General features: G+C 54.1%; 1 protein-coding gene across 13 annotated transcripts in view; it reads right to left on the bottom strand.

The window, feature by feature from the left end:
* Positions 1-17,448, bottom strand: part of LOC138242441 (uncharacterized) — a 28,425-nt gene that overhangs the window by 4,682 nt on the left and 6,295 nt on the right. For 5 of the 13 annotated variants that reach the window (XM_069197968.1, XM_069197959.1, XM_069197957.1 and 2 more), the window contains 11 exons: positions 12,162-12,200; positions 11,978-12,016; positions 11,796-11,834; positions 11,612-11,650; positions 11,428-11,466; positions 10,366-10,458; positions 10,141-10,200; positions 3,883-3,942; positions 2,121-2,180; positions 1,724-1,786; positions 483-551 (listed from right to left, as the gene is read on the bottom strand). In XM_069197968.1, coding sequence (XP_069054069.1) covers positions 483-551; positions 1,724-1,786; positions 2,121-2,180; positions 3,883-3,942; positions 10,141-10,200; positions 10,366-10,458; positions 11,428-11,466; positions 11,612-11,650; positions 11,796-11,834; positions 11,978-12,016; positions 12,162-12,200 — 600 coding nt within the window. Of the gene's footprint in view, positions 1-482; positions 552-1,723; positions 1,787-2,120; positions 2,181-2,204; positions 3,731-3,882; positions 3,943-10,140; positions 10,201-10,365; positions 10,459-11,427; positions 11,467-11,611; positions 11,651-11,795; positions 11,835-11,977; positions 12,017-12,161; positions 12,201-17,448 lie in introns of those variants that run through there. The other 8 variants (XM_069197963.1, XM_069197964.1, XM_069197960.1 and 5 more) reach the window with 7 other exon arrangements.

The following is a 17,448-nucleotide window of genomic DNA, read 5'->3' as shown; positions in this document are numbered from 1 at the left end:
ACACCCTCACAGACACACACACACACACAGACACTCCCAGACTTGGACACAGACACACACACACACGTGGACAGACACAAAGACACACAGACGCGCGCGCAGACGCGATCAGCTCGGCTCGGTTTTCACGAGCGCAGCGACACACCCACTCGGTACGAAGGAAACCGAGGCGTTCGGGCAACACCGGAAACACGGGCCCGGACCAGCAGCACCAGCAGCGACAACGAGTTCAATAACACACTCCGACCGGTGTGACCCCTCGGTGGGGCAAGAGTCCGGTCACCTGACCGCCCGAGGTCTCGAAGGAACGCTCTCCTGCCAGTACAGTCTGCCCCTGCGACGCTTCCCGGGGGGGGAAGGGGAGGGAGGAAAATGAGGAACGACTGGCGGCCTTAGCCACACCCCCAGCCCCCCCCCGAGACAGCGAGCTGTCGACAGCCGCGCCGACGGTCGCCGCACGGGCACGCACGCGGACCCCTCACCTTGCTCCGCGGACGCCGGGGGCGGGGCCTGGGCCAGGGCGTACTCCGACGTCGGACCCTCCGGCGCTTCTGGGAAACGAGAAGAAGGGAGGGGGGCCCGGCGTCAGGCGGCGGCCTCCCCCGCGGCGCCCCCCTTCCACGGCCTTCGGGAGAAGCGGACCCGCGGGCGACGGCGTGGGAGTGAGTGTCACCCCGGGAACAGGGGGCTCTACTGTACACAGAGGGGGGCGGGGGTGGGGAACAGGCTGCCCAGCCCTGTGGTTGAAGCCGATACCCTGGCTCCTCTCCAGACACAGCTGGGTGAGCTCCTCCAGTCAGGACAGGAGGCTCTTCTGTACACAGAGGGTAGTGGGGTGTGGAACAAGCTGCCCAGCCGTGTGGTTAAAAGCCAATATTCTGGCCTCTCTCCTCCAGTCTTTACGCTAAGGGTGGTGGAGGCGTGGAACAAGCCACCCAAGCTATATTATTGTTGCTGGGGGAGCTGCAGCCTGGAATAATGATTGGTCTACAGCACCGCCATCGGGGCCGCTAACTAAACAAAGTGCCCGACCCCCACAGGCCATGGGATCGATTCTTGTACGCCCTGCGCTGGGTAGCAATCAGAGTGAAGGAGATGAAGGCGCTATATTTAAAAATCAAGCTCTTCGCTGCACCCCACCAGGTCAGACGAATGGGGACTGACCCTCCTTGACAACAGCCAATCGGGTGACTCCGTTTGATTTATAATAATAATAATAATAATAATAATAATAATAATAATAATAATTGCTTACACTTATATAGCGCTTTTCTGGACACTCCACTCAAAGTGCTTTACAGGTCATAGGGAATCCCACTACCGCCACCAATGTGCAGCCCCACCTGGATGATTTATGTCGGAGCTGGGGGGCAGTTTTTCTTCCTGAACTCCTGAGGAACCCCCAGCTCGGACAGCCAGGAGCCCCGTGTATATTCCAGCAGGACCTGGAGCGATCCGAACGCAACAGCAACAGCAACAGCAACAGCGCTGTGCAGACAATCACTGTCTCGCTTGTGTCTCCCGTTAAAAAAAACTGCCTCCTGTGACAACGTGTGCTCTGTGCTGCGCTCTGCTTCCGAGGACAGGAAGTGAGCAGGAAGAGGAAGTGACACGAGAACAGGAACAGGAAGTGACAGAAAGAGGAAGTGAAACGAGAACAGGAACAGGAAGTGACAGAAAGAGGAAGCACCAATACCCCCTCTCCAGGATTGTTCTCACTCACTGTTATCTCCTGTCTCCACCTCACTGATGACCGCATAGTCGGAGTCCGCGGGCTCTTCCCCACCTAGAACACAAACGTGTGAAGAGCCCCGAAGTCACTTTATTGAGAGACAGGAGACAGAGGCTTGAGAGACGAGATCGCAGAGAATCCCGAGGTAATAAACACACATAACAGGACAGGAGACACAGTAAGAGAGAGGAAATCACAGAGGACCCCTCAGTCATCAACACACACAACAGAGACAGGAGACACAGTGAGAGAGAGAAAGACACACACAACAGGACAGGAGACACAGTGAGAGGGAGAGGAGATCGTTTTACAGATCCCTCAGTAAAAAACAAACAAACAGAAAAGACGGGACAAGAGACACAGAGTGCAGAACAGAGAGAAAACAGACCTTTCTCATCTTTCTCGAGACTGACATCCTTGATCTCTGTGTAGTCAGATTCCTGGGCTTCTGAAGAGACAAAACAGATATCTCTGAGAGACACGAAACAGCTCCTGGTTTTCTCCGAATAAAACATTTCAGGACGCGTATTGAGCGCATGAGGTTTATTACGCATGGCCTCGGGGTGGGGAGACTGATTGGTGGAAGTCATTTTCCATCATAGTCATGAAGTGTCTTTTATTTCAAACATCATCATCATCATCATCATCACAGATGGGTTACAAGAATAGGGAGGGGGAAGAAAAGAGGGCATTTGGATTTCAAAAAAAGGAAAGAAAGCAAAACTAGCTGAGCTATGCAAGAGCCTCTGATCTTCAACGGGTTTTGTCGTTATTCTTATTGATCAAGCAGCAGGTCAATAATATTCAGGCGGGGAGCTGCGTCTGCAGGGGTAGGCTGCAAAGGAACAAGTAACAGGTTTATTCCACGCTGAAAAAGAGAAGGAAGAAAACACAACGTTTCGGCCGTGGAGCCTTCTTCGGGTGCGAGGAATTGCACCTGATTCGATCAGGTACAGAATTGCATCGAGCAACAAAAAGCTTTTTTTTTTGGGAGGTGCTGCTGTACCAGTTGTGGCCACAAGGTGGGGCTAGTCTGCTCCAGGTCTGGGCTGGTCTTAAAGGGGAGCTGCAGTCTCAAGTTCTCGGCGGTTATGAAAATCCCATGACAGAATAAACTCATTGAAGGCATCGACAAATAATCCAGATTGAGCACAAGACTGACCAGGTCCGGTGCAGGTGTTCACCTTACTCCTGTCCTGGAGTCCCTGCACTGGCTTCCGGTCAAATTCCGTGTGGACTTTTAAAACCCTCCTGCTCACCTATAGGGCTCTGCGTGGCTGGGCGCCTCAGTACCTGTCTGAGCTATCATCGCCCTGCTCCCCACCTCACAACCTTCGCTCCTCTGACTCTGCTCTCCTGTCTGTCCCCACCAAGCCCGTCTACACTCGAGGGGTGACAGGGCCTTCTCCTGCTGCGCCCCCCAAGCTCTGGAACTCTCTGCCCCAGGATATCAGAGAGCCTCCTTCTCTCAGCTCCTTCAGATCCAGACTCCAAACCCTCTCCTTCAGAAGAGCCTCTCCTGAACTGGTCTCATCCTTCACCCCTCTGCTTCTCCTAGTGCCACCACCCCCGGTCTCCTCTGTGTGCTGTCATTGTGTTTGATCTGGCGTAGTCTTCTTATTTAGTGTTGCGGTCGTCCTGTCAAGCGCTTTGAGAAGCCACCTTTAAAGGCGCTATATAAAAGAAAGTTGATTATTATAATAATATAGTGAACCTGGGGAAAGTGCTGTAAGTCCATCAATTTTGCCAGCACCTGGTCTGACCACGTCCACACGAACTGTGAGGCGAAAGGAGGGTCCTTCCTGCTCACTAGTCCCCCTGACGGCTGACCCGCTGTGATGGGCGAGCGAGCCACCCACCACAGGCCGCGCGGCGGACGCGTCGCCCCCAAAACCCGGGGTCTCCAACGCGATCCGCCCGCAGAGCGGACGGGGTGAGCAGTGTCTCCCGGGCAAGACCCTCTGGAAGTCAGGAGCGACATCTGCTGGATCCAGGGGCCTGCGGGGGGTGCAGTGGACGAGGGCTGAGGTGCAGTTAGGGGCGGCGCATGAAATGACAACCAAGCGGCCAGAGGTCTGCCACTGGTTAGGTCCTCACTCCCCAACTCCCACCCCATCCCTCTCGCCCCCCTCCCCGCCCCCTGTTCTTACCTGGCTTGGGGGCCTGAGCCAGGGCGTACTCCGTCTCCTTGCTGTCCGCGGCCGTGGCCTCTGGGAGAGAAAACAGGACAGGGATGGGGTCTCTGTCTGGAACCAGTGCGACTCCTACTAACGATAACTAGTCAGGAGAGTCAGTACCCCTGGGGTCTCTGTCTGGAACCAGTGCACCTCCTACTAACGATAACTAGTCAGGAGAGTCAGTATCCCTGGGGTCTCTGTCTGGAACCAGTGCGACTCCTACTAACGATAACTAGTCAGGAGAGTCAGTACCCCTGGGGTCTCTGTCTGGAACCAGTGCACCTCCTACTAACGATAACTAGTCAGGAGAGTCAGTACCCCTGGGGTCTCTGTCTGTAACCGGTGTGACTCCTACTAACGATAACTAGTCAGGAGAGTCAGTACCCCTGGGGTCTCTGTCTGGAACCAGTGCGACTCCTACTAACGATAACTAGTCAGGAGAGTCAGTACCCCTGGGGTCTCTGTCTGGAACCAGTGCACCTCCTACTAACGATAACTAGTCAGGAGAGTCAGTACCCCTGGGGTCTCTGTCTGGAACCAGTGCACCTCCTACTAACGATAACTAGTCAGGAGAGTCAGTACCCCTGGGGTCTCTGTCTGTAACCAGTGCGACTCCTACTAACGATAACTAGTCAGGAGAGTCAGTACCCCTGGGGTCTCTGTCTGTAACCAGTGCGACTCCTACTAACGACAACTAGTCAGGAGAGTCAGTACCCCTGGGGTCTCTGTCTGGAACCAGTGCACCTCCTACTAACGATAACTAGTCAGGAGAGTCAGTACCCCTGGGGTCTCTGTCTGGAACCAGTGCGACTCCTACTAACGACAACTAGTCAGGAGAGTCAGTACCCCTGGGGTCTCTGTCTGGAACCAGTGCGACTCCTACTAACGACAACTAGTCAGGAGAGTCAGTACCCCTGGGGTCTCTGTCTGGAACCAGTGCGACTCCTACTAACGATAACTAGTCAGGAGAGTCAGTACCCCTGGGGTCTCTGTCTGGAACCAGTGCGACTCCTACTAACGATAACTAGTCAGGAGAGTCAGTACCCCTGGGGTCTCTGTCTGGAACCAGTGCGACTCCTACTAACGATAACTAGTCAGGAGAGTCAGTACCCCTGGGGTCTCTGTCTGGAACCAGTGCGACTCCTACTAACGATAACTAGTCAGGAGAGTCAGTACCCCTGGGGTTCTCTGTCTGTAACCAGTGCGAATCCTACTAACGATAACTAGTCAGGAGAGTCAGTACCCCTGGGGTCTCTGTCTGGAACCAGTGCGACTCCTACTAACGATAACTAGTCAGGAGAGTCAGTACCCCTGGGGTCTCTGTCTGGAACCAGTGCGACTCCTACTAACGATAACTAGTCAGGAGAGTCAGTACCCCTGGGGTCTCTGTCTAGAACCAGTGCGACTCCTACTAACGATAACTAGTCAGGAGAGTCAGTACCCCTGGGGTCTCTGTCTGGAACCAGTGCGACTCCTACTAACGACAACTAGTCAGGAGAGTCAGTACCCCTGGGGTCTCTGTCTGGAACCAGTGCACCTCCTACTAACGATAACTAGTCAGGAGAGTCAGTACCCCTGGGGTCTCTGTCTGGAACCAGTGCGACTCCTACTAACGATAACTAGTCAGGAGAGTCAGTACCCCTGGGGTCTCTGTCTGGAACCAGTGCGACTCCTACTAACGACAACTAGTCAGGAGAGTCAGTACCCCTGGGGTCTCTGTCTGGAACCAGTGCACCTCCTACTAACGATAACTAGTCAGGAGAGACAGTACCCCTGGGGTCTCTGTCTGGAACCAGTGCGACTCCTACTAACGATAACTAGTCAGGAGAGTCAGTACCCCTGGGGTCTCTGTCTGGAACCAGTGCGACTCCTACTAACGATAACTAGTCAGGAGAGTCAGTACCCCTGGGGTCTCTGTCTGGAACCGGTGCGACTCCTACTAACGATAACTAGTCAGGAGAGTCAGTACCCCTGGGGTCTCTGTCTGGAACCGGTGCGACTCCTACTAACGATAACTAGTCAGGAGAGTCAGTACCCCTGGGGTCTCTGTCTGGAACCGGTGCGACTCCTACTAACGATAACTAGTCAGGAGAGTCAGTACCCCTGGGGTCTCTGTCTGGAACCGGTGCGACTCCTACTAACGATAACTAGTCAGGAGAGTCAGTACCCCTGGGGTTCTCTGTCTGTAACCAGTGCGACTCCTACTAACGATAACTAGTCAGGAGAGTCAGTACCCCTGGGGTCTCTGTCTGGAACCAGTGCGACTCCTACTAACGATAACTAGTCAGGAGAGTCAGTACCCCTGGGGTCTCTGTCTGGAACCAGTGCGACTCCTACTAACGATAACTAGTCAGGAGAGTCAGTACCCCTGGGGTCTCTGTCTAGAACCAGTGCGACTCCTACTAACGATAACTAGTCAGGAGAGTCAGTACCCCTGGGGTCTCTGTCTGGAACCAGTGCGACTCCTACTAACGACAACTAGTCAGGAGAGTCAGTACCCCTGGGGTCTCTGTCTGGAACCAGTGCACCTCCTACTAACGATAACTAGTCAGGAGAGTCAGTACCCCTGGGGTCTCTGTCTGGAACCAGTGCGACTCCTACTAACGATAACTAGTCAGGAGAGTCAGTACCCCTGGGGTCTCTGTCTGGAACCAGTGCGACTCCTACTAACGACAACTAGTCAGGAGAGTCAGTACCCCTGGGGTCTCTGTCTGGAACCAGTGCACCTCCTACTAACGATAACTAGTCAGGAGAGTCAGTACCCCTGGGGTCTCTGTCTGGAACCAGTGCGACTCCTACTAACGATAACTAGTCAGGAGAGACAGTACCCCTGGGGTCTCTGTCTGGAACCAGTGCGACTCCTACTAACGATAACTAGTCAGGAGAGTCAGTAACCCTGGGGTCTCTGTCTGGAACCAGTGCGACTCCTACTAACGATAACTAGTCAGGAGAGTCAGTACCCCTGGGGTCTCTGTCTGGAACCAGTGCGACTCCTACTAACGATAACTAGTCAGGAGAGTCAGTACCCCTGGGGTCTCTGTCTGGAACCAGTGCGACTCCTACTAACGATAACTAGTCAGGAGAGTCAGTACCCCTGGGGTCTCTGTCTGGAACCAGTGCGACTCCTACTAACGACAACTAGTCAGGAGAGACAGTACCCCTGGGGTCTCTGTCTGGAACCAGTGCGACTCCTACTAACGACAACTAGTCAGGAGAGTCAGTACCCCTGGGGTCTCTGTCTGGAACCAGTGCACCTCCTACTAACGATAACTAGTCAGGAGAGTCAGTACCCCTGTCAGGAGTCTCTGGGGTCTCTGTCTGTAACCAGTGTGACTCCTACTAACGATAACTAGTCAGGAGAGTCAGTACCCCTGGGGTCTCTGTCTGGAACCAGTGCACCTCCTACTAACGATAACTAGTCAGGAGAGTCAGTACCCCTGGGGTCTCTGTCTGTAACCAGTGCACCTCCTACTAACGATAACTAGTCAGGAGAGTCAGTACCCCTGGGGTCTCTGTCTGGAACCGGTGCACCTCCTACTAACGATAACTAGTCAGGAGAGTCAGTACCCCTGGGGTCTCTGTCTGTAACCAGTGTGACTCCTACTAACGATAACTAGTCAGGAGAGTCAGTACCCCTGGGGTCTCTGTCTGTAACCAGTGCACCTCCTACTAACGATAACTAGTCAGGAGAGTCAGTACCCCTGGGGTTCTCTGTCTGGAACCAGTGCGACTCCTACTAACGATAACTAGTCAGGAGAGTCAGTACCCCTGGGGTCTCTGTCTGGAACCAGTGCGACTCCTACTAACGACAACTAGTCAGGAGAGTCAGTACCCCTGGGGTCTCTGTCTGGAACCAGTGCGACTCCTACTAACGACAACTAGTCAGGAGAGTCAGTACCCCTGGGGTCTCTGTCTGGAACCAGTGCGACTCCTACTAACGATAACTAGTCAGGAGAGTCAGTACCCCTGGGGTCTCTGTCTGGAACCAGTGCGACTCCTACTAACGATAACTAGTCAGGAGAGTCAGTACCCCTGGGGTCTCTGTCTGTAACCAGTTCGACTCCTACTAACGATAACTAGTCAGGAGAGTCAGTACCCCTGGGGTCTCTGTCTGTAACCAGTGCGACTCCTACTAACGATAACTAGTCAGGAGAGTCAGTACCCCTGGGGTCTCTGTCTGGAACCAGTGCGACTCCTACTAACGATAACTAGTCAGGAGAGTCAGTACCCCTGGGGTCTCTGTCTGGAACCAGTGCGACTCCTACTAACGATAACTAGTCAGGAGAGTCAGTACCCCTGGGGTCTCTGTCTGGAACCAGTGCGACTCCTACTAACGATAACTAGTCAGGAGAGTCAGTACCCCTGGGGTTCTCTGTCTGTCCTACTAACGATAACTAGTCAGGAGAGTCAGTACCCCTGGGGTCTCTGTCTGGAACCAGTGCGACTCCTACTAACGATAACTAGTCAGGAGAGTCAGTACCCCTGGGGTCTCTGTCTGGAACCAGTGCGACTCCTACTAACGATAACTAGTCAGGAGAGTCAGTACCCCTGGGGTCTCTGTCTGGAACCAGTGCGACTCCTACTAACGATAACTAGTCAGGAGAGTCAGTACCCCTGGGGTCTCTGTCTGGAACCAGTGCGACTCCTACTAATGATAACTAGTCAGGAGAGTCAGTACCCCTGGGGTTCTCTGTCTGTAACCAGTGCACCTCCTACTAACGATAACTAGTCAGGAGAGTCAGTACCCCTGGGGTTCTCTGTCTGGAACCAGTGCACCTCCTACTCACGATAACTAGTCAGGAGAGTCAGTACCCCTGGGGTTCTCTGTCTGGAACCAGTGCACCTCCTACTCACGATAACTAGACAGGAGAGTCAGTACCCCTGGGGTCTCTGTCTGTAACCAGTGCACCTCCTACTCACGATAACTAGTCAGGAGAGACAGTACCCCTGGGGTCTCTGTCTGTAACCAGTGCACCTCCTACTAACGATAACTAGTCAGGAGAGTCAGTACCCCTGGGGTTCTCTGTCTAGAACCAGTGCACCTCCTACTCACGATAACTAGTCAGGAGAGTCAGTACCCCTGGGGTCTCTGTCTGGAACCAGTGCACCTCCTACTAACGATAACTAGTCAGGAGAGTCAGTACCCCTGGGGTCTCTGTCTGTAACCAGTGCACCTCCTACTAACGACAACTAGTCAGGAGAGTCAGTACCCCTGGGGTCTCTGTCTGTAACCAGTGCACCTCCTACTAACGATAACTAGTCAGGAGAGTCAGTACCCCTGGGGTTCTCTGTCTGGAACCAGTGCACCTCCTACTCACGATAACTAGTCAGGAGAGTCAGTACCCCTGGGGTCTCTGTCTGGAACCAGTGCACCTCCTACTCACGATAACTAGTCAGGAGAGTCAGTACCCCTGGGGTCTCTGTCTGTAACCAGTGCACCTCCTACTAACGATAACTAGTCAGGAGAGTCAGTACCCCTGGGGTCTCTGTCTGGAACCAGTGCACCTCCTACTCACGATAACTAGTCAGGAGAGTCAGTACCCCTGGGGTCTCTGTCTGGAACCAGTGCACCTCCTACTAACGATAACTAGTCAGGAGAGTCAGTACCCCTGGGGTCTCTGTCTGTAACCAGTGCACCTCCTACTAACGACAACTAGTCAGGAGAGTCAGTACCCCTGGGGTCTCTGTCTGTAACCAGTGCGACTCCTACTAACGATAACTAGTCAGGAGAGTCAGTACCCCTGGGGTCTCTGTCTGTAACCAGTGCTGCCATTACTTATGGAAACTAGTCAGACAGCTAGACTGGGGCTCTCCAAGACACAGACCCCTGGACTAACTGGACCAGGGTCACAGACCCCTGGACTGACTGGACCAGGGACACAGACCACTGGACTGACTGGTCCAGGGACACAGACCCCTGGACTGACTGGACCAGAGTCACAGACCCCTGGACTGACTGGACCAGGGACACAGACCCCTGGACTGACTGGACCGGGGACACAGACCCCTGGACTGACTGGACCAGAGTCACAGACCCCTGGACTGACTGGACCAGGGACACAGACCCCTGGACTAACTGGAGCAGGGTACAGACAGGGTACTGATTGGGCTGGGGTTCTCCCGAATCAGGGCTCTCTAACACCAGAACCTCTCACTTTATTCTGGCGGCAGGGGTACCCAGGGGCTGCACCCCCTCTTTAGCACAGATATCAGCGGGGGGGGGGGCGCTACCTTTCTTCAGCAGTCTGGGCATCCCCACCACCTCGTAGTCCGTACTGGAGACCGGGATGTCTGCAACACAGACAGCAATCGCACCCTGAGCAACTGAGGACCTTAAGGCCGAGGGACAGGACAGACGCAGATCTCGGCTGGAAGGAAGACCAGGAGGCGGGCGGGCAGGGAGGAGGAGGGACCCCAGGACCTGGGCTGGGAACCCCTGAATTATACGTGCTGTACCTCTCTTTCTGCAGCACATTGCTCTCAGAGTGACCAGACAGATGAAGATGAAGAGGACCCCCACTCCTGCTGCGGTGAAGTACCAGACAGAGTCTGCAGAGACAACACAGAGACTGAGAGTCATACTGACCAGGGTCTGTATGAGTGACCAGTGCCTGTCAGGAGCTGGTAACTGACCAGTTACTGACCGACACAGTCTTATCAGTGAGACATGTAGGTCTGTATGAGTGACCAGTGCCTGTCAGGAGCTGGTAACTGACCAGTAACTGACCAACACAGTCTTATCAGTGAGACATGTAGGTCTGTATGAGTGACCAGTGCCTGTCAGGAGCTGCTAACTGACCAGTAACTGACCAACAAAGTCTTATCAGTGAGACATGTAGGTCTGTATGAGTGACCAGTGCCTGTTAGGAGCTGCTAACTGACCAGTAACTGACCAACACAGTCTTATCAGTGAGACATGTAGGTCTGTATGAGTGACCAGTGCCTGTCAGGAGCTGCTAACTGACCAGTAACTGACCAACACAGTCTTATCAGTGTGACATGTAGGTCTGTATGAGTGACCAGTGCCTGTCAGGAGCTGGTAACTGACCAGTAACTGACCGACACAGTCTTATCAGTGAGACATGTAGGTCTGTATGAGTGACCAGTGCCTGTCAGGAGCTGCTAACTGACCAGTAACTGACCAACACAGTCTTATCAGTGAGACATGTAGGTCTGTATGAGTGACCAGTGCCTGTCAGGAGCTGCTAACTGACCAGTAACTGACCGACACAGTCTTATCAGTGAGACATGTAGGTCTGTATGAGTGACCAGTGCCTGTCAGGAGCTGCTAACTGACCAGTAACTGACCAACACAGTCTTATCAGTGAGACATGTAGGTCTGTGTGAGTGACCAGGTGTAGAAGGTGTTACACCTGTATCAGAAGACAGAGGAGAGTCAGAGAGCTGAGTGATCAGACTGGACTGTGAAGACAGTGTGATCACAGACACTGAGAGACAAGACTCTCGTCACATCACTATAGTAAGAAAAACAGCAAAGTGGACCTCAGTCCTACTCACTTGAGACAGGCTGGGGTGTAGTTGCATTAGCTGTAGAACCTGTATCAGAAGACAGAGGTGAGTCAGGGAGCTGAGTGATTAGACTGGACTGTGAAGACAGTGTGATCACAGACACTGAGAGACAGGACTCTCATCACATCACTATAGTAAGAAAAACAGCAAAGTGGACCTCAGTCTTACTCACTTGAGTTCAGGGTTGTTGCAGTTGCATTAGCTGTAGAACCTGTATCAGAAGACAGAGGAGAGTCAGAGAGCTGAGTGATCAGACTGGACTGTGAAGACAGTGTGATCACAGACACTGAGAGACAGGACTCTCATCACATCACTATAGTAAGAAAAACAGCAAACTGGACCTCAGTCCTACTCACTTGAGGACGTCTGTGATGTAGTTGAAGAAGGTGTTACACCTGTATCAGAAGACAGGTGGGTCAGAGAGCTGAGTGATCAGACTGGACTGTGAAGACAGTGTGATCACAGACACTGAGAGACGGGACTCTCATCACATCACTATAGTAAGAAAAACAGCAAAGTGGACCTCAGTCCTACTCACTTGAGTTCAGGGTTGTTGCAGTTGCATTAGCTGTACAATCTGTATCAGGAGACAGAGGAGAGTCAGAGAGCTGAGTGATCAGACTGGACTGTGAAGACAGTGTGATCACAGACACTGAGAGACAAGAGACTCATCACACCACTATAGTAAGAAAAACAGCAAAGTGGACCTCAGTCCTACTCACTCCAGACATTCTGTGATGTAGCTGTAGAAGGTGTTACACCTGTATCAGAAGACAGAGGAGAGTCAGAGAGCTGAGTGATCAGACTGGACTGTGAAGACAATGTGATCACAGGACACACGGACTGTCAGTGAGACTCTCATCACATCAACTACAGTAAGTTAATGAAACAGCTAAGTGAACCTCAATCAACATTTAGCTTTCCAAACATGTCCCTTCTAACGGGACCTTGAGGGTGACAGAGCTCGCTATTTGTGCTGCCTCTCAGGGTGTCAGAACACATATGTCAGGTCCTTAACTAAGATTTTCCCCATAGCAAAACGTACAGGAACACATGGCATTAACTGATGTTAATTCAGGTGTCCTGGCTAAACACTCCACTCTGGGCTGTAGAGTCTGATCTACAGTCTCTCTCTCTCTCCTGCCCCTGATCTGCTGTGTGTTGGGGCTGTAGGAGGAGACACTCTGGGCTGTACAGTCTGATCTACAGTCTCTCTCTCTCTCCTGCCCCTGATCTGATGTGTGTTGGGGCTGTAGGAGGAGACACTCCGGGCTGTAGAGTCTGATCTACAGTCTCTCTCTCTCTCTCTCCTGCCCCTGATCTGCTGTGTGTTGGGGCTGTAGGAGGAGACACTCTGGGCTGGACAGTCTGATCTACAGTCTCTCTCTCTCTCCTGCCCCTGATCTGCTGTGTGTTGGGGCTGTAGGAGGAGACACTCTGGGCTGGACAGTCTGATCTACAGTCTCTCTCTCTCTCCTGCCCCTGATCTGCTGTGTGTTGGGGCTGTAGGAGGAGACACTCTGGGCTGTACAGTCTGATCTACAGTCTCTCTCTCTCTCCTGCCCCTGATCTGCTGTGTGTTGGGGCTGTAGGAGGAGACACTCTGGGCTGTACAGTCTGATCTACAGTCTCTCTCTCTCTCCTGCCCCTGATCTGCTGTGCATTGGGGCTGTAGGACGGCGATACTCTGGGCTGTACAGGTTTCATACAGGCAGGTGGACTGGATTCACTGGGGTAATTCTTCCTCTCTCAAGGTACAACAGCAGTATCTGCAATGGAGACTCACAAACCCATAACCCACTAACCAGAAGGTAGGACGACATTTTCTGCCCCCCTTTCCTATTAATGTGTAACGAACAGTTCTTTCCGGACCCTATGCGGACGACACAGTCCGACGGAGTGGGGAAACACTAGGGAAACGTCATGCAGGAAAACGGGGCTGAAGACAAGGGGGCGTGTCCAAGGTGCGCTGGTGCACGGGGGAGGTGTGGCCGAGGCAAACAATCCGAGAGTAATCCTTAGGGAAAATCCAAAAGGCAAGGGTAAGTCCAAAACCAGGAGATCCATCAGAGGAAGTAATTAAAAACACGAAGGCCGGGTCGGAACCGGCGGAGAGGGAACGGGAACGGGAACCGAGGTTAAAACCTTAACGGGACCAGGCGCTTCCTGGTCCCGGACTCGCACGATATGGAAATCAGATGCAGAGCCCGGATGAGCGTCAGCGCCTGGCTTTTAAGGTGGGCTGGGAATAGGGCGCAGGTGCACAGAATAGTCTTTAGTGAAAGGGCTGGAGCACCCTTAAGGAGGGGGGACTATAATCGTGACAAATGTCACTCGAACCCTTTGCATTGAAGGCTTTGTGATTGCGAGTCCCAAGCTCATTAAGGCCGGAGGCTGCTGTCATGGTGCTGCAGGGAGCTCTGTGCTCAGACTGACCCACAGAAGGACCCACCACTTCCTATTCAACAGCCTGCTGCTGCCCCTGTGTGTGCGGGCAGCAGTGCGTCTAGTGCATGTAGGAACATATGCGCGCTTGAGTGTGTAGGGATGCGTGTGTGTGTGAGGACACGCGTGTGTGCGTCGATGCCTAAGGATGTGTGTGCACGCAGGAGTGTGTGTGCTTGTGTGGAGGTATGTGGGCGTGCAGGGGGGGGTGTTTGAGTGCGCAAGGGTTATGTGTGCACAGGGGGGGTGTGTGAGTGTGCGAGGGGTATGTATGCACAGGGGTGTGTGAGTGCACAAGGGTTATGTGTGGACAGGGGTGTGTGTGAGTGTGTGCGGGGTTCGTGTGCACAGGGGTGTGTTATTGTGCAATGGGTATGTGTGCACAGGCGTCTGTGTGAGTGCACAAGGGGTATGTGTGCACAGGGGTGTGTGTGAGTGTGTGAGGGGTATGTGTGCACAGGGGAGTGTGTGAGTGTGTGAGGGGTATGTGTGCACAGGGGAGTGTGTGAGTGTGTGAGGGGTATGTGTGCACAGGGGAGTGTGAGTGTGCGAGGGGTATGTGTGCACAGGGGTGTGTGTGAGTGTGTGAGGGGTATGTGTGCACAGGGGAGTGTGTGAGTGTGTGAGGGGTATGTGTGCACAGGGGAGTGTGAGTGTGCGAGGGGTATGTGTGCACAGGGGTGTGTGTGAGTGTGTGAGGGGTATGTGTGCACAGGGGTGTGTGAGTGTGTGAGGGGTATGTGTCCACAAGGGTGTGTGAGTGTGCGAGGGGTATGTGTGCACAGGGGTGTGTGAGTGTGCGAGGGGTATGTGTGCACAGGGGTGTGTGAGTGTGCGAGGGGTATGTGTGCACAGGGGTGTGTGAGTGTGCGAGGGGTTGGTGTGCACAGGGGTGTGTAAGTGTGCGAGGGGTTGGTGTGCACAGGGGTGTGTGAGTGCACAAGGGGTATGTGTGCACAGGGGTGTGTGAGTGTGCGAGGGGTATGTGTGGACAGGGGTGTGTGTGAGTGCACAAGGGGTATGTGTGCACAGGGGTGTGTGAGTGTGCGAGGGGTATGTGTGCACAGGGGTGTGTGAGTGTGCGAGGGGTATGCGTGCACAGGGGTGTGTGAGTGTGCGAGGGGTTGGTGTGCACAGGGGTGTGTGTGAGTGTGCGAGGGGTATGCGTGCACAGGGGTGTGTGTGAGTGCACAAGAGGCATGCACACGTAAGGATATCTGTGTGCGTCCGTGTGCGAGTGCGTGCTTGTGATCTAGGCTGCAATCAGGAGGGGACTGAGACACCAGGAGAGCTCTGCTTCCTGTGAGCATCGGCCAAACCCAGCCCATTTCCTGCTAAACAAGAAAGGAGAAGTGGTGAACGGCTATTTTTTTCTCTACCAGTTCGGAGAAAAAGAAGCAGATCTAGAGACCGCTACCCGCTGCTCGGCTTCATCAGCCCCCCCAACTAGCAGCTTCCTCTCGCTCATCATCTTCCTCATGGCTCCACCCAGGTCTGTGTACAGCGCCCAGTCCGCAACTCCCCCCCCACCCCCAGCGAGACAGCGCAGAGGAGACGAAATGAAAGACTACGAGTCTTTGAGACACCGGTCGCCTTTAAGTGTCAAGCAGGTCTGAGCGAGGGTGAGGGACAGGAGCAGGCGGGAACACGCAGACTCCACACAGAAGGTCCCCCGGGCCCAGAATCGCCCCCCGGGACCCCGCACTGTGCTGCGTATTTGGCTTCTGAGGGCCGTCGTACCTGATACACCTGACACTGTACCTCGAAACATCCACATGAATGGACCCTTCGAGGACCACGGTCACCTGAAACAACAGCAGCTGATTCACCCGGTTTCTAGACAGGTCTTCCCATTCAGGGGGCAGCTGGAGTCTGTCCCAGCAAGCAACAGGCACAAGGCAGGGCTCACCCTGGACAGGACAGCAGTCCATCACAGGACACACACACACACACACCTGGACAGGACACCAGTCCATCACAGGACACACACACACTCACACACCCTGGACAGGACACCAGTCCATCACAGGACACACACACACTCACACACCCTGGACAGGACACCAGTCCATCACAGGACACACACACACTCACACACCCTGGACAGGACAGCAGTCCATCACAGGACACACACACTCACACACCCTGGACAGGACAGCAGTCCATCACAGGACACACACACTCACTCACACACCCTGGACAGGACACCAGTCCATCACAGGACACACACACACTCACACACCCTGGACAGGACACCAGTCCATCACAGGACACACACACACACACACCCTGGACAGGACACCAGTCCATCACAGGACACACACACACTCACACACCCTGGACAGGACACCAGTCCATCACAGGACACACACACACTCACACACCCTGGACAGGACACCAGTCCATCACAGGACACACACACACTCACACACCCTGGACAGGACAGCAGTCCATCACAGGACACACACACTCACACACCCTGGACAGGACAGCAGTCCATCACAGGACACACACACTCACTCACACACCCTGGACAGGACACCAGTCCATCACAGGACACACACACACTCACACACCCTGGACAGGACACCAGTCCATCACAGGACACACACACACACACACCCTGGACAGGACAGCAGTCCATCACAGGACACACACACACACTCACATACCCTGGACAAGACACCAGTCCATCACAGGACGCACACACACACACCCTGGACAGGACAGCAGTCCATCACAGGACACACACACACACACACACACACCCTGAACAGGACAGCAGTCCATCACAGGACACACACACCCTGGACAGGACACCAGTCCATCACAGGACACACACACACACTCACACACCCTGGACAGGACACCAGTCCATCACAGGACACACACACCCTGGACGAATAAAAGACCGTAACATCTCAGCACCGGGCTCGTCTCCCTGCCTCTCACCTCCTCTCGCTGTCACCACCTGGACATGCGCTTTTTTAACTCTTTACCTCGGTCGTTTGCTCATCCGACTCCCCGATGCGGATCGGAACGGCAATCGGAATCATAGCACAGAGGGGACAGGGACACGCGAACAGTGCGTCTCGCTCGGTAACACCCCGGGATTGTTAACAACCACAGAGAGTCAGGACCTCGGTTTGACGTTTCATCCGAAGGACGGCGCCTGTTTACAGTCCAGTGTCCCCCGTCACTATACTGGGGCATCAGGACCCACACAGACCGCAGGGTGAGAGAGCCCCCTGCTGGCCCCACTCACACCTCTCCCAGCAGCAGCCTCAGCTCTCCTCCCAGGAGTCTCCCCTCCAGGTACTGACCAGGCTCCCACCTGCTGGGGCTCCAGTGAGGAGGGGGCTGCCAGCTGGGAGCTGCAGGGCGACACACCTGCTGGCAGAATGTCCCCGTGTGTCTCGAGTGTCCCGTGGGAGAGACGCTCGCCGGAGGGCGGGTCAGACTCCGGGGTCTGGGCCCTGGTTATATCGCTTCACCGCTGGGACACTGAACTCCCTCCGAGAGGGAAATAGCACTAGAAATCCCGCGCAATATCCCATCATGCCC

The sequence above is a fragment of the Lepisosteus oculatus genome, chromosome 14 (genome assembly GCF_040954835.1).
Source record: "Lepisosteus oculatus isolate fLepOcu1 chromosome 14, fLepOcu1.hap2, whole genome shotgun sequence".
Taxonomy (NCBI): Eukaryota; Metazoa; Chordata; class Actinopteri; order Semionotiformes; family Lepisosteidae; genus Lepisosteus; species Lepisosteus oculatus.
Note: the sequence above shows the minus strand (reverse complement) of the source record. Positions and strands in the feature narration are given on the sequence as shown.